This window comes from Neopsephotus bourkii, unplaced genomic scaffold (assembly GCF_033783945.1).
Source record: "Neopsephotus bourkii isolate Nb327-2 ecotype Australia unplaced genomic scaffold, CSIRO-AGI_Nbou_v1 NB_245, whole genome shotgun sequence".
Classification (NCBI taxonomy): domain Eukaryota; kingdom Metazoa; phylum Chordata; class Aves; order Psittaciformes; family Psittacidae; genus Neopsephotus; species Neopsephotus bourkii.
The window spans coordinates 1,011,805-1,035,160 of record NW_026900755.1 but is presented as its reverse complement, the minus strand read 5'-3'; the positions used below and the strand labels follow the sequence as shown (position 1 = coordinate 1,035,160).

The 23,356-nt window shown below is 42.3% G+C and overlaps 1 protein-coding gene across 1 annotated transcript in view; it reads left to right on the top strand.

The window, feature by feature from the left end:
- Nucleotides 1-14,974: 14,974 nt before the first annotated feature.
- Nucleotides 14,975-23,356, top strand: part of PEPD (peptidase D) — a 141,773-nt gene continuing 133,391 nt past the window's right edge. The window contains 3 exon segments of the mRNA XM_061345964.1: nucleotides 14,975-15,279; nucleotides 20,237-20,420; nucleotides 21,669-21,796. Coding sequence (XP_061201948.1) covers nucleotides 14,975-15,279; nucleotides 20,237-20,420; nucleotides 21,669-21,796 — 617 coding nt within the window.

Here is a 23,356-nt window from a genome sequence, read left to right as displayed (position 1 = left end):
AAACATGGTGGGATGGCTCCTATGACTGGAGTGTTGGAATGGAAGGTTACAGACTCTTTAGAAAAGACAGGCCTGGCAGGCGGGGAGGGGGAGTTGCCCTTTATGTTAGGGATAGGCTGGAGAGTGTGGAACTCTGTCTGGGGACAGGTGAGCAGATAACAGAGAGTTTGTGGGTCAGGGTTAAAGGGAAAACAGTGATGGGAGACATTACTGTGGGGATCTGTTATAGACCACCTGATCAAGAGGAATCTGCGGATGAAGCACTCTATAGGCAGATAGGAAAAGCCTCACGCTCACAGGCCCTTGTTCTCATGGGTGACTTCAACCAGCCTGACATCTGTTGGAATGATGGTACCGCCCGGCACAAGCAATCCAGGAGGTTCCTCGATTGTGTGGAAGACAACTTCCTTCTGCAAGTAATAGAGGAACCGACAAGGAGAGGTGCCATGCTTGACCTCGTGCTCACCAACAGGGAAGGGCTCGTTGGAAATGTGGCACTCCAGGGCAGCCTTGGATGCAGCGACCATGAGATGGTTGAATTTGAGATCCTCAGGACAGTGAGAAGAGCGTGCAGCAAGCTCACTGCCCTAGACTTCAAAAGAGCAGACTTTGGCCTCTTCAGGAACCTGCTTAGTAAGGTTCCATGGGATATAGCCCTAGAGGGCAGGGGGGCCCAAGACTCTTGGTTGATATTCAAGGATCACCTGCTACAAGCTCAGGAGTGTTGCATCCCAACTAGAAGGAAGTGCAGCAGGAGGGCCAGGAGACCTCCTTGGATGGATAAGGAGCTCCTGAGGAAAATTCAAATGAAAAAAGAGTCTTATGAAAGGTGGGCACAAGGACAGGTGGCCTGGGAAGAGTACAGGGATGTTGTCTGGGAAGCTAGGGACCAGGTTAGGAAAGCTAAGGCCCAGTTAGAATTAAACTTGGCTAGGGATATTAAGGATAACAGGAAGGGATTCTACAGGTACATAGCAAATAAAAAACAGATTAGGGAGAACGTAGGCCCCCTCAGGAAGCTCTCAGGTGAACTAGCTACACAGGATTTGGAGAAGGCTGAGGTTCTGAATGACTTCTTTGCCTCGGTCTTCACTGGCAAAGGCTCTGACCGCACCACCCAAGTCTTGGAAGGCAGATGCAGGGACTGTGAGAATGAAGACCTTGGGCCCACTGTAGGAGAGGAACTGGTTTGAGACCATCTTAAAAATCTGAACGTGCACAAGTCCATGGGTCCTGATGAAATCCATCCACGGGTCCTGAGGGTCCTGAAGGAGCTGGCGAATGAAGTTGCTAAGCCACTGGCCATCATATTTGAAAAATCATGGCAGTCAGGTGAAGTTCCCAATGGCTGGAAAAAGGGAAATATAACCCCCATTTTCAAGAAGGGGAAAATGGATGACCCGGGGAATTACAGACCAGTCAGTCTCACCTCTGTGCCTGGCAAAATCTTGGAGCAGATTCTCCTGGAAGGCATGCTAAGGCACATGAAAAACAACAAGGTGCTTGGTGACAGCCAGCATGGCTTCACTAAGGGGAAATCCTGCCTGACCAATTTGGTGGCCTTCTATGATGGGGCTACGGAACTGATGGACAGGGGTAGAGCAGTTGATGTCATCTACCTGGACTTGTGCAAAGCGTTTGACACTCTCCCACATGACATTCTTGTATCTAAATTGGGGCGACATCAGTTTGATAGGTGGACCACTCAGTGGGTAAAGAACTGGCTGGATGGCCGCACACAAAGTGTTGTGGTCAATGGCTCAATGTCTGACTGGAGACCAGTAACGAGTGGTGTCCCTCAGGGATCGGTGTTGGGACCAGTCTTGTTCAGCATCTTCGTCGCTGACATGGACAGTGGGATTGAGTGCGCCCACAGCAAGTTTGCCGATGACACCAAGCTGTGTGGTTCGGTTGATACGCTGGAGGGAAGGAATGTCATCCAGAGGGACCTTGACATGCTTGTGAGGTGGGCTGATGCCAACCTCATGAAGTTTAACCATGCCAAGTGCAAGGTCCTACACCTGGATCAGAGTAATCCCAGACACAGCTACAGGCTGGGCAGAGAAGAGATTCAGAGCAGCCCTGCGGAGAAGGACTTGGGGGTGCTGGTCAATGAGAAACTGCACATGAGCCGGCTTCAGTGTGTGCTTGCAGCCCAGAAAGCCAACCGTATCCTGGGCTGCATCAAAAGGAGCGTGACCAGCAGGTTGAAGGTGATCCTGCCTCTCTACTCTGGTCTTGTGAGACCTCACTTGTGTACAGTTCTGGTGTCCTCAGCATAAAAAAGACATGGAACTGTTGGAACAGGTCCAGAGGAGGGCCACGAGGATAATCAGGGGACTGGAGCACCTCCCATATGAAGACAGGCTGAGAAAGTTGGGGCTGTTCAGCCTGGAGAAGAGAAGGCTGCATGGGGATCTCATAGCAGCCTTCCAGTATCTTAAGGGGGCCTACAAGGATGCTTCATTAGGGACTGTAGTGACAGGACAAGGGGTAACAGGGTAAAATTTAAACAGGGGAAGTTCAGGTTGGATATAAGGAGGAAATTCTTTTCTATAAGGTTAGTGAGGCACTGGAATAGATTGCCCAGGGAGGCTGTGAATGCTCCATCCCTGGCAGTGTTCAAGACCAGGTTGGATGAGGCCTTGGGTGATATGGTTTAGTGTGAGGTGTTCCTGCCCATGGCAGGGGGGTTGGAACTTGATGATCTTAAGGTCCTTTCCAACCTTAACTATTCTATGATTCTCTGATTCTATGAAACCCTTGGTATACGTTCCAGCACCGCTGTTGAATAGCACGAAAGTTTCAGATTTTGCAAATACAAGAGTAAGGAAGGTTTTGGAAATCACATAGCATTTTTGTGATAAACAGATCGTACAGTCACAGAATAGTTTGGGTTGGAAGGGACTCTAAAGATCACCTAGGTCCAAGCTCCCTGCCACAGACAGGGGCACCTTCCACTGGACCATGATGCTCAAGGCCAAGATTTAAAACCTCATAATTATTGTTGCATGTGAAAAAAGGGACAGCAATTTTTAGATTTAAAAAAATCTGGTGAGTGGCATCTGTTTCTTGTTGGCTCTGATAACTGATCCAACATTGCCTTTCTTTAAGCTTTCACAACATAGTTCTGTCAGATTAATGCTGGATGATGCTACGATCCATATTGATTGTTCCAGGACTACACAAGGTAGTAGCTGTTGCAAATTCTTTGATCACTTCCCTTCTCCACAGCATATGCACTGCTTTCATGAAGAGTTTAGAAAATCCCAAATAAATAGTTTTAATCAAAGGAACACGGGTGAGAGAATCAGCCATAGTTATGTACGTGTAGGCGAGAACAGAAATCTTGCACCTGGTATGGGGAGGCTTGTGCATTTGTATCACCCAGCCTGTCTGTTTATCAATATTATGATCACTCCAGAAAAACTGCATTTTTAAACCCTTAGTTTTGATTTTCATGGTTTTGTCAGCAATTTGTATGATTGGCAGAACCTTGGATATAAAAGCCTACTTCAAACACAGAAACATTAGATCAATCATGAGATTTTATAGCTGCTACATTTGGATCCTTTTCACTTGCCACCTAATGCTGAAATGCTGGGGATTCCCTTTTCCCTAAAAAAAACCCACTTAGCAAAAGAGTTACACACTATTTGGATATTTTGTGCTAACCTGATACCATGTCTGGTCTTGGTGAAGAGTACAAATACTGCAAGATGCAAAGCCATGAATCCTGTACTTGCAAGAGGGGCACAAGCACCTGAGTTACTGCTCCTCCGTGAGCGAGCTGTGCTGAGCTGGCTGTACCTGGGGAGTCATACACCTTAGCCTCGACTCCCTCTGTGGAACAGCCTTATTTAGTGTTGGCTTTTCCAAGTGATAGCAGAGGTTTGACACTGCATGTCTGAGTACACCCTTAATTACATTATTCTTTCTCTGCTTATTACTGGTGTAGTGAAAATATTTTTTCATTTAGGTGATTGAAGTCTCTGTGATATCTAACCAATGCTTCACACAATAAAACCGTCGCTCCTTTTATCTCTCCATTATTCCTTAAGCAATCTGATTCTCTATTTTTCATTTCATATGTACATTGGCTGAAAACCTTAACAACATTACACTGTAAGTTTTATCTGTTTTATGAGGTAGATTGCTCCAGTGCCTTTCCAAATAATAACTATTTCTTCTGCCGTTTTTTTGCTTGAAAACTTAAAAGTCTTTTCATATCTGCAATTACCATCTGTTAATCCAAGAGTGTAATCAATCTAACACCTCCATTGTATTAGAAATGGTTTGGATGTCTTCTCTAATTTAATTTCATCTGCAAAATTTGAAATGCAGCTTTCAAGTCCATCAGTCATGTCATTTCTATGACAGCACAGGAGAAAGACTGAGTTCAAAAGTTCAGGCGTGTAACTTCTTGCTAAGCTCTTTCTGGGTTGCATGTTATTTATGCTTTCTGCTTAGACCTTCTTTTTAAAAGTCTGTAACATTTGACGCTTGAAAATCTATTCTGTTGAGGGTTTTTTGTTTGGTTGGTTTTGGTTTTAACAGACTCACTTTCTTAACTTAATATAAGAAATTAGGTTACAAGGGTCAACCAGAAGCCTTGGATCAGTTGGAGTCCTTTGGTGAACTTCACTGAGTTTTGGATAACAAATTGAAAAAAGGAGATTGAAGTAACTGCGGTGGCAGCTCATCACCCTCAGCATGCTTGTTTGGGCAACAAGCCAGGAGTGAAGAAAGCAAGATCCCCATCCCATGCCCCATCCCTGGCAGTGTTCAAGGCCAGATTGGACTGGGCTTGGAGCAACCTGGTTGAGTGGAAGGTGTCCCTGCCCATGGCAGGGAGCATTGGAACTGGATGAGTTTTAAGGTCCCTTCCAACCCAAAACATTCTGTGATTCCATGAAGATAAAATTGGCTACCTGCACTCATTCCAGAGTTGTGTGGATAGTCAGATGTATAGTATTCGATTTGAAGTATTTCTGTAGTGTTTGGACACTTGGATTCCTGTATCTTTCCATTCTGCCACCAAAATGGTCATCTTCAGGCTGGTGAACCTAACAATGTTCACCTTGAAATTCTGGTACTTGGATTTTTTGGAAGTATTAAACATATTAGAAGTGTTGATCGGCTATCTTTTACATTATTTTTCTAATCTGAATTTAAGTTTATTTTTGAGTCCAAATCACTGCTGCCCATACAGTCCACATGTGTTTTAAAGAAACATCTGTTCACACATTTGGATCAATTCTGTCTTTCCTTGGAATGTCCATGAGCTCTTTTCATCTGCAGGTATGGGAACACTGTCACACCAGCTACCTGCCTGTGGACACCCACACATTGCTCGCTGCTTCTTTACTGGCTTTTTAAAGAAAGATCTGTTGGTCAGATGGAAGCTTGGCTAAGATTACATAACTTCAGCCAGAAAAGCAATGATATTCATGTTCTGTTCCCTGGGAGCAGCTGGGAATGACTGTTTGAACAGAAAATACTGTCTGTACAAAAGCTGCCTCCTGCATGGGGTTGGCCAGGAGCTACTGCCGCTACCAAATACTCATATGGAGAGGGAAGGGTGGGAGGAAAGGGTGGGAGGGAAAGAGGCACACTGCCTGCTCCTGAGTGACTGGTAGGGCCTCTGTGCTGTCTGGTTTTAGGAGAGGCCTGGGGAAAAGGAGGTGCCTAAGCTGCTGATGAGTTGAGCCTGCATTTGATAGCACAGAAATTAAAGGTTATGTCTCTCTACATTCCCACTGGTTTTGCTGAAGTCACTGGAATTTCACAAGGACTCAGCTGGCTGCAGAGACACAACTAATTGCAGGATTGAGCACAGCTGATTATGTTTGAAATTGTCTTTAAAATGGTTAATCCATTTTCTGAAAATCCATGATGTTAGCAGAAATCTAGTATCTTTACTGAACCTGGTTTTGTGTGATCTTGGATTCAGAAGAGAGATTGTTAAATTTCTATTTGTACTGTTCATCTCATCAAGGTTGCTTATCATTGTTGCACAAGAAAAGGAAACATATCAAATGAAAGAAATCTGTTTTTATAGTTGGCAAATGCCTGTATTTTGTCTTTGTATGATGTGCTGTCATTCATCATCTAACCTTGGGGAAATCATGGGCACTCTAACAATGTAAGAGACCAATAAAAAGAAAATGATTTCAGTAAAATTGCAGCTAGGGATATGTAAAAGAGAAATGCCCCTGGGTAATAAAAATTACCCATGCATAATGGCTGTGAATGTATAAAGCAAGTGTACTGTATACAGTGTGCCACACCAGCCCAGCTACAGGATGTCCCTGCTCAGTGGGCTCAGGCTTACAGAGACAATAGGAGACTCGTGAGAATATGAAGTCAAGCCCCAAGCAAAGGACTGAGAAACCATGTACTTGGTAAGTGCTCGCATCTCTTCACCTGTCCCTTTTGCCTTTGTTAGAGCTGTCTCCTGTGATCTTGCCTTTCTCATTATTACTCTCCACTACAGAATTTGGGCTCAGTTCCAAGGTTGAGGCCTGCTCCTGCTGAACATCTCCCATATCATTCCCCCGTTAGTCAGCCTGTCTCATTAGAGTCTGGCAGGCTTATGCTGTGCCATAGGAATGACATTCCTCGCTCTTTCTTCAGTGTACTGTAGGCACTGTGCTCCTCTTCTGGTAATAGTTGGATACATTTTCTACTGTAGTTTTCTTTGGGCTCAGCTGGCATAGCTTTAGGAAGCTTCTTAATGTACAGCTCTTTAGTCTTCATTTTGGTTTTCTGAGTTCCTGGCCCTGATCTGTGCCTTACCCATGGCCCTAAATATTCTGAACAAGGCAGCAGTCTTTTCCAAGGAACTGCTTTTCTCAGCAAGTCCTGTTCTCACAGACTGCAATTTCAGCAAGCAGTACGGCTCTTGGTGGAAGTCTGAAGTTTACTGCATGTTTTCATTTTGTACTTTACATTTTTGCTTATTGCACTTTTTAATGTTACTGACTCTCAAGCTAGGGAAAAGAACAAATCTAAGATTAAGGATAGGTCAATAGGTTATTAGGTAAGTGGGACTATGTCCTTCCTCTTAGCCAGAAGTTATGACACAGTAAGCGTTTGACTGCCTCGGGCAATTGTCTGTCCTGCTTGTCTGACCAGTCCCTAAGGAGCAAGAGTGACATGCATAAAACAAGTCACTGTTGACAAGGAATTATTACAAACAAAGGGATAGTTCTGCCAGCAAGCACTGGGGATGTGGAAAGGGGTCCTTGAACTTTGACACTGAAGTCAGAAAAGTCTTCCAGAAGCAGTAAGTCAGAGCTGTTGCGGCACATAAAGCTCTTCACAGATAAACAAGTCCAGACACAATCCCTCCTCCTTTTCTACTGCACACTACTCCAGTGACTCCTTACTAATAGGAGTCTCCTTCTTTTCCATGTGACATTTTCCATTTGCAATGACATAAAGGATTCTCAGTGAAGGCCAGACCCTTCCCCACAGTGGCCGCTGCATTTACTGGCTTCTTGCCTCCCTGTTGTCCACTGCAGCTAATTTAAGCTTCTTGTCTTCATCTGTGAAGCCTGTCACTGCTCCTAGTGTGAGCAACTGAGAGTTTTCTCTTTGAATCAGACTGTTGCTAAAGGTCCTTTATATCTCCTTTTTTTTCTGATTTTAAAAGGGTTTAGCTAATCTTGTTGGCCCTAGTACTGGAGTCAGAAAGGTGGGTGAATGAATCCATGAGGAGCTCTGTGCTGCTGTAGATGGCTTCTTCCAGTATCAAGCTAGGCAGTTTAAAAATAACTGGGGTTCCAGTATGTTCCAGCATAGTCATTGCTGTGCCTGGAGCACAGACATGCCCAAAGAGTCTAAATTAGGAACAATTTTGCTGATTTTATTCCAGCTGCGCCAGCTGTTTGTTTTTGTAGATAGCCAAACAGCAAACACCCACAGAGTTGTTAACTCTGCAAATCTTCAGTAAGTATTTCCTAAACTACTGCTGACAAATTTCTGACGAGACCTTAATCTCTGTAAAATCTATTGGATGTTGTCAAAGCACCATTAGTCAGCCTGTCATCGGGCCTGCTTTGTGGTGTGACTCAGAGATTTGCTTTTCCATACTTACTGCAGGAAAGTGAAACTGGGAAAACCTCACTCTGTGAGAGAGCTGTGCACAGCCCTGAGCTGCTGATGAGCTGGTGGATGGTACCAAAATGCCCTAAAACGGGATTTTGGAAAGAAGGCTGAGGCTGAAGAGGTTTCTCCTCTTTTATTTGTATGTCTGAAAACAAGTGAAAATTGCCTCCTGTCAGTCTTGGGAAAGCAGCAAATGTTATTGGTTGTCTGCCTACTACTCCATACAGTGAAAAGGGTGGTATCACAAAAGGGGTGCTGCAAAGTTAAAACACGCACTTAGCAGGAAGTAAATCAGCATACAGTCAGGTCATAAAAGAGCGCTGCTGTGTCATGTTGAATCCTGGAATTGTTCTGGTTTATACCTGCTTTATGCCTCCTCATATTCAATATAAACCCCGAAGTACTTTCATTGAGAAGGAAGCTGGGGCTGGAGGAGAGCAGGCTGACTGCTACAAGCTGACAGCATCCCAGGGTGATGCCTGCACCTTCTTGGCTTCTGCTCAGCATCTGCCTAGTTCTGGAACTCAGTAAGAACCCATGTTATTTTCTGAAGCTGAATTCTTCATCTCTGGCCATCATATGATACCAGCCTGGATCAGAAGAGTTGTTGCTGTCAGCAGCAGTAGCAGCAATAAAGTTACCACATCTTCTGAAAATGAAAACACACCAAAAAAGTCACCTCTCCTGCCTGCATACAAAGCAAGGACACCAAGTAGCAGTTCAAACAGAGCCCCTGCATGCAAGCAAACAAAGATGACTGTCAGGGCTTAAGGCAGAAAAAATGGCACAGCTATAGCACTGTGTTAGTGAAATTGTGTGAGCCTTTTTATTTTCTAGGATGCAGACAGATGCCACCTGAAGCACAGGATGCTTGGAGATACCACACATGCACACACATTTAAACCACACACATTATTTGAGCTTCTAAACCACACACGTTATTTTGAGCTTCCTTTCTGAACCTCCTTTGCACAAATTGCATTAACACTGCTAATGCTGATAGAAACCAAGTGAAGCTGTCCTCACAATAGTTTCAACTTTTACAGAACCAAAGGGTAGATTAGCAAAACAGAGTTTTTGAGATGTAAAATAACCACTTCTTAGAAACCATATCTACATTTCCGACTGTGAAGTTAAAACCAGATGTTAGTATTTGAATAGGCAGCAGAGGATGGTGATTGTGGATATTATTTGCGTTGCTCAAGTTGAATCTCATTGAGCCCAATTTTTATGCATGCCTCCAAGTTACTTTGTAGATACCTGTGCCTAGTGTAACCGCTGCAGGGAGGCTGCTGGCGTGAGACAGCTGGGCAAAGGATGAACAGGTACATGCTCTGGAAACAAGGGCTGAGTGTCTCTGCAATAAACAGAGTTCCACTCTTATCAAACTGGTAGTCTTTGAAAAATGCCTATAAATATGACCCATTTTTAAAATAAGTGTTAGTCAGTTGATTCATTAAAAGGCGAAGAGGTATATTATATCCATAGTGCACTTTGTACTGTTGGCAGTTTCCACTGCCTGTGAGAAAGGCTGTACTTTTGTCTTTTGGGGAGTAAGCATTTGTGTAAACCAGCCATTTCTTTACAGTTCAAAAGACAACCAAATTCTCTGATTCACAAGGTCTTGGTATTGTCTCTGTCCTCTTGCAGGTTGCTGCACAAAGCCCTCTGTTACTTCCTAAGCTCCCAGGTGAGAGCTTGCTCATGGGACTGGGCTTTGGACACTGGGTAGCTTAACTGGTCTGACTAACTGAAACAGTGCTGCAGTCACAGGACATAAGTTGTGATTAGATAATCTGATGGCAGTTGCTTATTACTTTGGCTTTAAATTGAAGCCAGGAGCCAGCTGGCTTAAATTTCCAGTTGGATGCAGTGGAGATTAGATGAGTGCTGTGCACGGACAGGAAGTTGTGTATCTCATCTTCTGTGGCTGGCACTGAGGGATGACCCTGGGAGCCCCTTCTTAAGACTTTTGGCCAGGAATAGTCACACCATCAAGTTCACCGTAGTGGCAGACACAGCTCCATGGCAACCTTGCTGTCACTCGACCCTCTTAGACCAACTGTAGCCACACAATGGAACAGTATAAGAAAGGAAAAGCTGAAGAAGTGATGGTTTCTATCATTAGAAGGCAGCATAGGAAGAAGCTGGTCTTTCTTTCCTTGCAGTTTCAAGCAGAAACCCTACCTTGCAGGGTAGGGCAGTTTCAAGCAGAAAAAAGAAAATTTTGCCCATGCAAAGCCTGTAAGAACTCATTTCAGTAATCTGTCTGTGTAAGAGAAAGCAATTTCTTCATTATCAATGAAATGCAGATCTTGATAAATCAATGGCTTAAAAAATTTTAATACTTTCCATATAAACAGTAAATAATAAAAGAGGATTTTCTTAGAAAAAGTAAGTGGAAAATCTGACTTTAAATCAGTGTGAAGATACAAATCATAATCTTCAAAACCCTGAAGGCATCAATCTTTTGAGAAAATATTTATATAAACATATTATAAGCTTGTTTGGGGATTTGTTATGCATGGGGTGGAGAATATATTACGTAGACAATAATGAATGAAAAATTAAGATTTGTAAACATGTTCTGTATTATAACTGTACAATGTATTGCAAGGGTTCAGGTAAATTTGTGGTAGCATGGGGAACTTGCATGAGAAGTGATGCTTTCCCATTGTACAACTGGTTGTATGTTCATATGTGCAGGTATTACACAGTACAAGGGCACACACCTCTTAGAGAAACGAAAAGGAGTCATGGTGCTGGGCACTGTGCAAAGGACACGCAGACAGGTGTAAACTGTGCCTTCACAGCCATGGGTTAGCAAAAAACCAATATATGAGCAAACAGACTGAAAGTCTTTGAGAAGTTGCCTGTTATTGAAACAATATGTTGCAATATACAAAAAATTGATTCTTTCAAGCTGCCAGAGGTATTACAGAGACATTACTGAGGTCATAACATTGACCACTAATCTTCAAAAAACTAACAAGCCAAAACCCCCACTAGAATGGAGTCTTACAAGCAGTTTTATAGGGCTGTTTTAATATATCTTTATGAGATAATAGCAACTTATAAATGCAGATGGGCAGATTTCTTCAACTGAAACAATGTCAGTCTATACTAAGGAACTGGAAAAAAACCACTCAAACCTAAAACAAACCCCCAAAACACCCAACAAAACAACAAAAAGCCCCCCAAAACACAAACCACTCAAAACATAAAATCATAAAGCTTTGTAAAGATCAGTGAGTAGCTACCTTAGACTGTCTGATCCTTGATTTGGACATTGTGAATATACGAAGTTTTCTTACTCTGAAGTGAATGTCAATGGAGAGAGTAATGAGGCAATGTAATGCTTTACCTTTCTTGTCTTTTATAATAACTTAGTTCACAGAGGCTTTGGGAAAATGACACTTTTATTTCAAGATTCCAAAGATCAATACAACAGTATACATTTAGTGCTGGAGGGAAAATTTACTCAGAATTGTTTCATGATGAAAATGCCAAAGGCAGATGTTTTTGTTCAATCCAGTACTTTGAAGGGACATTGTAATCTTAATTCCAACTTAAAGGCTCATAGCTATTAATCAGACAAAGGCAGCATATGTATCTTTTAGTGATGAAATGCTAGGGATCCATGTATAGTAATCTGATGGGGAAAAAAAAACAGTATTAACACATTTTAACAAAGGAAACTGTGTAATTATTTTGAACTAACAGGTGATCCTGCAATATATAAAATACTTACACTCATATACCTATGAACTCTGTTGTTCTTTGTCTAGCCAATGCTATTCCATCCAAGTGAAGAGCATCTCAAGCCAGCAATGTTCCATCTTCCAAAAATCTGGGGGAATAATCAGCACAAAACCAGATCAAGCTGAACTTAGAAACATTTCTGTGCTGATAAATCAGCATTTCCTGTTATTTCTGGTTTTGTGATGGCACGTATAATATAGAGGCTTTCTAGGTATTTTGGGAATCAGCTGAAACATGGTGAAATCATATATCCAGCTCAGGATTTACTAAGTAGGGCCGATGGTGACCTTAGTCGCTCAGCATTAGACCCTCTTCCCCATTTCATGGCATAATGCTAGCAGCTCAGGAGTTCTCTACTGTGGTACCATATTCTCCACTCACACATTGCAGTATTATGTCTCTTGTACCCCCAGACTGCTACAGTGGGGATTTTGAAGATGTGAAAGTGCAAAACCAAGCCTCCAACATGAGAGAGGATTCTCTTGAGCATGGGGAGAGGTCTTACTGGGAGATAAGTGGTCAGACAAACCTTGGTTTAGAGAGAAACGCTTTGAACAGTCTCTTAGATATTAAGGTCTACCCCTGTGTTATCTCAGTTGCACAGCCAAATACAGTGCAGAGAGAATCAGAATTATCTATGTGTGCAATAAAGCTGGTCTTGCTCCCAGTCTGGCTGCCAGTGTCCTTCCTGTGGCTTGCATTTCAACTGTCTGCCAGTATAGCCACCTTGCAAATGAGTTTAATTTGTGCACAGTGCAGAAGTTTCATTCTTTCAGATCCTAAGACAGGAGAAGACAGTGTTTTAGTTAATGAAAAATAAAAAAACCCAACAAACATGTTTGTTCTGGTTTTCTGTTTTGTTTTTTTTTCCTAAGGAACAGAGTCTTATTTTCTGCTGAGATTTAACACGATGAAGGTAACTCTTCTAAATCTCAGCAATTGGTTTTAAAAGGTGAGTAAAATCACCAAGGGGAAGAAGTAAGGAAATGAAACAGGACACAGAACCCAGAACTACCATTTTAAAGAGCAGATACTACAATGCAGGAGACCTTTTCTCTAAGAAGAGCAAGAGTATGGGTAGGCAAAGAGGAGCTGGGAAAAATAAACGCCTGAAGCCACTAATGCAGTATTTGGAAGACTGCCTTCAAGGATCTAGTCTTTCCTCTACTCCTGACAGAAGGAAAGGCAAAATTAACTTCCCTGCCTCCTCCTCGTAATTCTGCATAAGTCTAAGCAGCACAGAGCACCACTAGGGTATTGAAAGTGGTATTTTGCTCCAGTTACATTAAAAAACTTTTTCATTCTGCATAAACTAAAGAAATTCCCTTGAGATTCAACAGCTTATTGGTGATAATGTCTAAAATGGGGCTTTGCCCATTAAACTGGAGCCAAAATTAAATATTGTATCAAGGCCAGGTTGGATGGAGTCTTGGGTGACCATGTTCAGTGTGTGGTGTCTCTGCCCATGGCAGGGGGGTTGGAACTTGATGATCTTAAGGTCCTTTCCAACCTTAACTACTCTATGATTCTGTGATTGTTCCTTGTCAAATGGGCAGTCCATGACAGCAGCTTCTGATTCTTTCATTATATATTATGTAGTAAAGGTCTGTGACCCTTGGGCATAAAAACATAAAGAGCTACAGGATGACTACTTGCCTGTTCTAGTTTTCCTAATTTACACACTCCTCTGTAGACTTCCTGAAGTCAGACTTTCCCTGTGATTGCAGCCTTCACACACCACTTCAGAGCCAGCTGTGCACGAGTAGCTTCAGTTTTCTCCAAAGTTCTAGTGGATGATTTGGCCAATCAAGAAATGGTTTTAATCATGCTCATTTCTTGACACCAGTGCACTAGTCTGTTATGACAAACTTGAAGCTCCATCTATTTTATGATCCTCCTTCTACCACCTCTTCTCCCTGCCCTCCCTCTCCCAAGCACTTGTAATGAAAGAAGACCTTCCAGGTGCATTAGCAAATATTCTGTGGGACCACAGTACTTTCTTTTGAGAACAGTGCCAGAACAATAAATAAGTGGCACTGCTCACCAGCAGCAGAGCAATGACTGGCGCTTTCGTTCCAAGAAGGGAGCACTTACGTATCTGCAATTAACTGCTAGCTCAGCAGTAGTTATCACTGTTTTATTGAGGCACGGAGCAGCAAAACTGTGTGTTTCAAGTCACAGCTAAGAGCTCCCCCTCTTATTCCCTTGTATGGGGGCCTGCAAGTAATCTGGAGAGGGACTTTTTACACGGATATGTAGTGACAGGACAAGGGGAAATGGCTTTATATTAGGTTGTTTTGTTTGGTTTTTGGTGGGTTTTGTTTGTGTTTTTTTTGTTGTTGTTATTTGTTTTTGTTGTTTTACTTTTAGTTTTAGGAAAAATCTTCCCTGTGAGGGTGCTGAGGCACTGGCACAGGGCACCGAGAGAAGCTGTGGCTACCCCACCTCTGGCAGTGTTCAAGGCCAGGTTGGGTGGGGCCTGGAGCAACTTACTCTAGCAGGTGTCCCCGCCGGTGGCAGGGGGTTGGAACTGGATGAGCTTTAAGGTCCCTTCTAACCCAAACCACCCTGTGATTCTTTATCCAGTATTCCACGCTTCTCTTTCGTCTTGCTGCTGCATGGTGGTACTGGCCACATGAACCCTGGCCTAGGAACTGCTGGTTTATTCAGGTAGTTTATAATTTTTAGGCAAGAATAACTCAAGTTCTGAACAGAGCTGTGTGAGTAAGCAGAATTCAACAGTGGGCGACTGCGAGGGCTGGTGCTGGCTGCAGCACACCGTGAATGGAGGCTGCTGTTAAACACCTTCTCCATTTCAAAATGCAAGAGGAAACCATCTCTTACAGGGATTATTGCAGCACAGCATGATAAATGGATGTTTTAAGCAACTATTTCAGGGAGCCCCTTTGTAGAATGCAGCAATCCCTGTTTAAGACTGTATTTACATTACACAGATTTTGGCCTTCAGGACTGTTGTCTCGTACCAGAAGCCAACAACTGAGGTGATGGTCACAAACACACCTCTACGGTGGCGCAGGGAGCTGCAGAGCGTGCCGATGAACACCATCCTTCTGCAGACAAGCACTCAGAACCCGATCCGATGCGGTCCGAGCCAGCGACCCGGAGGCCGCTCCGCTCGCCCGCCATTGCCCTCGTCCCACCCCCGGTTCCCGCTGAGGCGGCCCCGCCATCACGTGACAGGCGAAGTCCGGCGAGGCAACATGGCGGCGGTGGGGTAAGCATCTCTCCTGAGCTAGTGCCGCCGGCGAGCCCCGCTCCTCACGGGCTCTGCGCCCCGGCACCCGGTTCCCCGCCGCGGGCGCTGCGCGGCGGCATGGCTGTGCGAGGCCGGCGGGTCTCTCTGAAGGGCCCGAGTGGGTCGGGGGTGCCAGTGCAGCCTGCGGAGTAGGCCGGTGTCTGCGCTGGAGCAGGGGCTCCTGAAGCGGACCCAGCTTTTGAGCGAGGCGGCGAGAGAGCGGTTCAGGGTCCCGCGGGCTCCCTGCCCGCCGGGGCGTTTTGGCAAGGCCTACCCCGAACCGCGGGATATCCTCTTAAGTTGGGTTAGGCTGGGGAAGTCATGCAGAAAAGTGGGTGAGGATTACTTAGCTCGGGGTCTTTACCACATTTGTAGCTAAACTCAGCAATTTTTTTCAGTGATTTAAGAAGATGCTATTAAAAATTAATTGGAATGAGGGGGGACTTTTCACAGGTGGGCCCACCACATTGTGACTTGGTTCCAACTCTTTAGTCTGTGGATGGAGGTTGCTCCCCTGTGAGGTCCTCTCTCCTGCCCTGGGTTTCCCAGTGCTGAGCCCCTGTGCTGAGATGCTCGTGTGTCCTCTGACCCTGCTGAGAGCAAGTCTGGGCTGGGGGGAGCAGGTGGGACATCAAATGGGGCTGGGACTTTTAGTTAACTTACTTACAAGGAGCACTGTGCTTGCCATGAAGAAGACATCCAGTTTATGCTTTAAAAAGCAGTAGTTGTTTCCCTTGTGTAATTTATTTGCTTGTGCTAACGTTAGCATAGGCCTTCTGCTCTTCACATATTTGATGTGGAAGTAGCACTAAATATTGGCTAATCTTCAGGCTGATGTTGACAACTCAATTGTTCAAAACAGATAAATAAGGCCCAGTCAACAAAACAAATTATAACTTCTTGAAAACTAGTTTCAGTGGTTTCTTATCCTCATTGAAATATGGTTCTTGTCTGCATGACCTGAGTGGAACAGCAGTGGTAGTCCATGAATTTTCTTCTGAAAAAAACCCTAGGACTACAAACAGTTAGCTGAAAAATGGTGGGAAAAACCCAGAAATAAAATAGGATTTTTTGGTTATTGGTGTGTTCTGGTGGCTTATCAAAGCAAATCCAAAATGCTAGATGGATCATACAGTAGCAAAGTGTAAACTCTCTGAAAATACAAAACTCCTGAAATAAGCATTGAAAATTAAGAGGTCCAGGCAACAGAAAAATAGCCTTTAAAGAAGCAGATCTAGTTTAATGTTCCTTGCTACAATTCACTTCCAGTATAACGAAAGTTCTCTTGTGTGGGCTTGGTCCTAAGTGATCGTAAAGATTGTGTATGACAGACATCAGGAAAACTCTCAGCTAATGTAGGAGGCCTTTACCAGACTGAACAGTGGCTGAATTCTCATACCAGACTAGAGAAAATGACGAAGCTGAACTTAAGTTGTCCTGTCGTCTTGCGAGTAGCCATTTCTGACACTGATGAATGCTTATTTGCAGAAGCTTGCATAGCTTCTAAGAGACATGCACCACAAAGCAGCGTTTGCATTAAATACGCTTCCTTATCAAATTCCACATGAGAGTTTTGATTTGAGTTTGTGGCTGGTGACGTCAGAGACCTTTCACTAACAGAAGAAACAGACCTTGAAGGACCAGCCAATATATTGTACTAATCAAATTCTGTTATTTATGTGTCTTGTGTGATATAAACTGAGTGATTAGAGATCAGAGATCAGCATTGAAAGTTCATCATTCCCTCCCTAGAAAGAACTCTGTGGTGGTATTGCTAGGTGGCAAATAACAGTTTTATGCTGATTACGCTGTAACTGCACGTGTATTTGTAGGGGTGATATACACGTGAGGCACTTACATACATATACCCACTCAACAGACAACAAGTGTCATAGCAATGACTTCTTATATTTGAAACTGAAAAAGTGCTAAATAATAAGCGTGGCATAGACAGTATTACATAGCCACAGGGGTTTGTAGCAGAGCTGGAAGGAATGTGGAAAAAAGACCAGGCCAGTCATAATCTACTGACCTGCTATGTATTTCTTAGAGCAATGGTTGTGACAAGAGTGATGGTTACACAGACAGTCCTGTGTGTGAAGATGTTTCTTGTGATCTTGAGTAGTGAGAGTTTTTCTTCCAAAATCATTATTTGCAATAGAAAGCTGTATATGTATTTTTTTTTTTTTTTTTGGTAAGACTTAAAATTCCTGTCAGTGATAGTCTCTGAAAAGAGCATAAATTGTGGAAAGCCTGTGCTGGGATCATGTGTGTGGAGTGACCCAGTCTCCGCAGGCAGTGCAGCACTGTGGGTGTCTTGCTGTGCTGCTAGTCCATCTGTGAGGGTGCTGTTAGTTTGGTATCTCAGGCTTGCAGGAGGAAAGAGTGAACAATGGCTGTGGGGGAAGCAAACAGCTCTGAGTTGAATCCTTTCTGAAACCTAGCTGGTTTTCTGTGCAGAATTGTAGTTGTGAAAGAAGGTCTGTTGCCTGGCAAGCTTGTACTGTGCAAGGTATGAATTAATATACGAGTGCTCAGTGGAGAACTTGAAGAACTGAGTGGTATTTGCAACAACACTCAGCCCTCCTGTGTCCTGCAGCCCTCGCTGTGGGCTCCAGTGTGCTCAGCTCCCGTGACTGTTACAGTAGCCTTAAAATAGAGACCGAGGCCATACCTGTGAAAAATCTGTGAGTCTAAACCAACTATATAGGCCCGAATTGTGCTGTTGATGAGACTGTGGCATCAAATTCAGGCAGCGAAAGTAGTATCTTTTGTATTTAAGGAAGAGCACAGTTTTGCCATGGGCTTAGATAAAACGTGCAGAACTGTCATTTTGCACTGGAATGCATTTCAGCTCCAGTGTTGAGATCCCAGTAAAAGGCAGTCTGAAAGTGGTGCAGTGGGACTATTAGTAGGAATTGCTGCCTGACATTGTTATTTCTCCTTGAGTCTCATTTTGGTTGTCAAAGGTTTTAAGTGCAATGAAAACGTTAATAGTAAACATAATGGGGATAAGCATGTGCCTTTGTAGCAGCTTCCTATGAGCTCCAGGGTGTAGGAATAGGCCTGGAGAAGAAAGGAGATCGGAGTAACAGCAAAAAAACCCCAAACTTGTGAAGCAGGTAAAATTACAACGAAAATGACCTTTTTCTCCTTCCTTTAAAGCAAAACATAAGACAGGCTATGCTACAACCTCTGCCTTTTTTGGGTTTGGGTTTTTTTTTATCAGCAGATACAAAGATCTGAGAGTAATGTATGGCATAAGGGTATCTGAAGATGTTCTCTCTTCTCTTTTATACTTGTAATAAGGTGAGCATGTGATTTCTAGGCCCCTGCAAGGAGTTACTTCATGGGCGGGATCTTGCTTGTGTTTTCAACCTCTTGTGCATTGCTGGGTTGCTAAATCACCCAAAGCTTTGCACCCAGAAAGCCTTGCCCATACTTATTTTAGGGTTTGCTGTCTGATTTAAAACACAGAGCAGCTTTTATTAGGATAGTAAGAACTTCACTCTTCCTGTAGGCACCGGTACTCCAAAATGAAAGCTTTTGCTGTACTTCCACACTATGCTGATGTGCTGCTATAGGTCGTCTGCAGCCCTTGTAATGATCACCTGCCATGGTGCTGGGTTATCAGGCGTTTGTGTGAAGTAATAAAAATAAACACACTGGGGTTTTGTGCACCATCAGCTGAACTCCTAGGCAGATAGTTTGAAAATTGGATTATCAAGAGCAATCTTCCAGCTTCTAAAATTACTTACGCTGTTATATCATGTAGATATAAACAAGTAAAATAAAATATTTTATTAGCTTTTTGTGCTGTCTCTGCAGCAAAAAATGATAGGGTTTTAATTTCTGATGCTGATAAAGTCTTTCAAGAGGTTACTTTAATGCAGCTGTAAATCAAAGGTTACTTTTCAGATTGCCTATGTAAACTATATAATAATTAAATATGGAACTTTGCTTCTCTAAGGTTGAGTCTCCTAGTAGTTCACTTCTTGTCATCTTAACATAGTACTGTACCTTTCTGTCTTCTCGAGAAGCATATTGGATAGAAAATAACCATCCACCCAATTAGTGTTCAGTAAGCTGAGAGAAGCTGAGGTGGAGGGATAAACTGAACTTAAATCATAGGATTTAATTGATAAAACACTCTTCATCAATAGTATAGCATGCCTTTGCTATATTAAACATTAAAAAAGGGAATGTTATCTCCCCATCTGATAAAAAAAAAAAAAAAAAAACGAAAAAGAAAAGATCCTACAACAAGCTATTATGCTTCTACAGGTAAAGCTCCAAAAAGTGCAGGTATGGACCTGTAAGAAATGTGAACGAATCAGCAATATAGTCTTGTAGTACCATAAACACCTTAAATTACTTAATAACCAGTTTAAAAGCTAGCTTTCTACTTTTAAACAGTTGCAGCTCTATTGAGTACTTTCCGGGCTGCCTTAGGGGCAGGTGGTGATGCAGGAGGTCATTGGTACCCAGGACATGCTCCTTGTGCCATGTTTGTTGAGTTCAGTCACTTGCTGAAGCTGCTCGTATGCATGCGAGAATGAACATACATATGTAGACAAGAAGTTTGCAGACACTGTGCGAGTATGGGAAATGCTGTTGTCCTGCATCTGCTATCCGTCACCTTTTGTCTCCAGTCCCTGTTTCAGCTGCTGAGCATTTCCCAAAAGGACTTGCTGAAGTTTGCCCAGCTTAATGTAGTTGTTCCCTTCTGTTTTCAGTAACTCAGTACGCATTTTCTTCTCTCCTGTTCTGCCTTCACTCAGCCAACCCAGGCTGTTGCTTTCTACCTCTGCTTTTTGCGTTGCTTTACCTACAGGAATGTAATGAGTGACATGCTGTGGGCCATAGTTGCAGCCAGCCCTGTCTTCCGTTGCTCTCATTTTCCATTGGTACTGGTATGAGCAATGTTTGATCGTTGCTTGAGTGATACTCCTGTGCAGCATCTCTTCCCCTTGAGCTATTAGCATCTTGTTTTTAGAGTTGAACTGAACTTCCTTTCTGTTCTGGTCTGAAGTAACAGACACTGAGTCTGAATTGTGTTAACCACAGACTTTGTCTTCCATAATTTGTCTGTTAAATCTTTTCTAGACCGTCTTTTTGGCTGGGGAATGAGACATTGAAAGTGCCTGTTGCGCTCTTTGCCTTGAATAGAAGACGACTGTGTGATCGCCTGAGATTGAATAAGGATGTTGAGAAGAATTCAATTGTTCTGCTACAGGGTGGAGAAGAAACCCAGAGATACTGTACTGATACTGGTATTGTGTTTCGCCAGGTAAGAGCTGAATCAGAACTCCAAATAAAATTAAGAAACTTTCTTCAACTGCATGAATTTTTAAACAATTTTTAATTATTTTCCTTTGATCTCTCATGCACTTTGCCTTGCTTCACTTAAAAAAATTGGTTTCTTTATTACATTGCCTCTTCAACTTCCAGTTACTCTATTTTTCAGTGCTTTAATATATAGGCTCAAACCTGTTCAAGGCCCTACTGCCTATCAGTGTTTAATGTCATGTTAAAGACAGCAATGGCATATTTCTTAAGTCTTTTAGTCTTGTCTGTTAGCCAAAAAAATAACCTTCATTCTGTAGTAAAACATGTTACAGTGAAGCTAAACTGAATTAATTCATAGAAAAGCATATTTCAAGTTTTTATAAATAGTATATTCCACAAAACTGGATGTATCTTAGAATTTATAACTTGTGTCTTCTCAAATTAGACTCCTCCTTAAGTATCCATGTGTTCTGTCACAAATAGGACTCAATAACTTGTTAATGTCATGCCAAATATATTCATAGTCTTCAGTGAAGCTGGTGTAGCAGAACCCTAATTATGCATACCACATACTTTGCATAGCTGCTACACTACTTTGTTTTGTGAATTTCAGTGAGCTGTTGTATGTTATGAAGAAACAAACCCAACAAATTTTAATCTAGATAGTATATATCTCAGTGTAGTTACTGGTCTGTTTTTAGGAGATGCATCTTTCAGGGTATCATAGCATGTCTGTCCTTACCAAAATTAATCCCTGTATTGTTAATGGTTTGTTGTTTCCTTGCTTGTTCTTAAAATAACTTGTTTCTAGTACAGGTTCCTGTTCTCTGGGGAGGTGGGGTCTTCGCTTCAGCACTTGGCATCACAACTCAATGACTATGCACTCTGCTTTTGCCTTGTCGCATGTGGTGTTTCTTCCTGATTCTACACTCCCTAATTCTACATTGAAAGAATGTATTTTATGGTGTGCTGTATGTTTATTGCACTGAGTTGGCCTTTTCATTTCTTATAGTAGCTTATTAATCTCAGATCCTTTCTAGTTGCCAACCAAAGGATTTGTATTATTGTAATACTGCCATCATTATTTCACTGTGAAAAGCTTTAGACCTAAACCACTTTCCTCCCCTCTCCAAAAGAAAGAGAGATCTCTCAGATATGTGGAAGTACAAATTAGTATATATTGTAGTTTATTTTTAGAGCTGGTAGAAGTGAGGGTTTTCTTCTAAGAATATATTTTGTGTTAACTTAGGAATCTTACTTTCACTGGACTTTTGGAGTAACTGAAGCAGGCTGCTTTGGAACAGTAGATGTTGATACTGGAAGATCCATGCTTTTTATTCCACAACTCCCTGAAAGCTATGCCGTTTGGATGGGAAAGTAAGACATACCTTTTAACTGTGTTCCGATGTATCTGAATACTTCATATAGTGTAACTGTAGAGCTGGAATGCTATCTCATTTTAATCAGATTCCACCAAATCATTTGGTGTGAATTGTAGTGATACATAATTCAGTGGTACGTACAAAAAGTGATCAATTGGTATTGATCATATGGTGTCAAATGATCCACTATCATTTGGTAGAGAATACCTTTAGAATTGGAACTCATGCATCTCATGCTACCCATGAAAGGAAGCTGAACCTTAACGAAAAGTACAAGTCTTGTGTTAAGACCAAACAAGTTAAACAGAAACGCAGGCTTTTTCAAGTTGCTTTACCAGTTTGCAGTTACTTTAGCTAATGAAACTTTTTGAATGGCAGAAGGTAGTTTAGCCTCTTCAGTACTTTTTTTTAGATGTGAACTGACGGACTAGTGAATGTGATTTTTAATACTCTTTTGTGAGTATGCCATAACTGTCTCTCTATCCACATTGGTCGTAAATATTATTCAGTGCCATAAAAGTGGAAGAATTGGTTTATTTATGTGTTCCTTTCTTTTCTTGTTCTTAATTGTATTTATGCCCTGTAACAAAGTGTAATTTTTTTTTTATTGTCTACATTGTCTCAGAACATTGGATTACTTCTAATTTAATATTTTGAGCTCAGGTTGCCTTGCTTCTAATTGAAGCTATCACTTATATTTTAATGCTAATTTTGGGAAAAAGAAAACAATCACATATGCTGAAGTGTGCCAGACCATATGGTAGGGCATGGCTGCTGTCTTCTCAGAGAGTCTATGACTGTCACAGTCTTAGACCTGCCTGGGAACTGAAATTGTTTGTGATAGCATAAAAATGTGAATACTGCTGTCTGAAATATTTCAGCTGAGAGCTACACCTGTCTGGGAGGGTAGGTTCTGTTTAACCCCAACATGTACTCTCTAAAGTCTGTTCCCTAGTGGCGCTTGTTCCCATTTATAGGCAAAGCTTTTTCCTCCCCCTAAATTTTCTTCTGTTAGTTTAAACTAGTTCTTTCAAACCCACACTGATTGTGCCTAATCTGAAAAAGCATAAAAATATTACTGAAATTCCACCGTCTTATTTTGCATTTTAAAAAAAAACTTTGTGCTGTTTAGAAATGGTAGCCTTTTTGATTTGTTTGTGCAGCACTCGTTTAGTGGTCCATTTAGAGACTTGCAACTCTGGCTAAGAGTTTATTGTTGTTGTGTCGTCTTATAGAATATAACAAATCGTCTTTATCACAGCATCCTTGTTTTCTAAATTCTCCTCCTTACCCTTCCTGAGTTTCTCTGTTTGAATCTTTGTTTTCTCTTCTGTCAGCTGTGGTCATGTACTTTTTCTGCTTGTCAGAAGGAGGATGGATGAGCAACTCATTTGTGAGTCAGTAGCAGTTCTGCTTCATAAGTTGGTTGGCAGGAGGTACTGTGCACAGCTAGGGATTGTGTTCCTTCCCAGAAGACTCAGTTTTAAGTCAAAATTAGTGCTGAAAGAAAAACACAAATAAGTTTGCTTCCATCAGCTGCTGTTCATCTGCTATA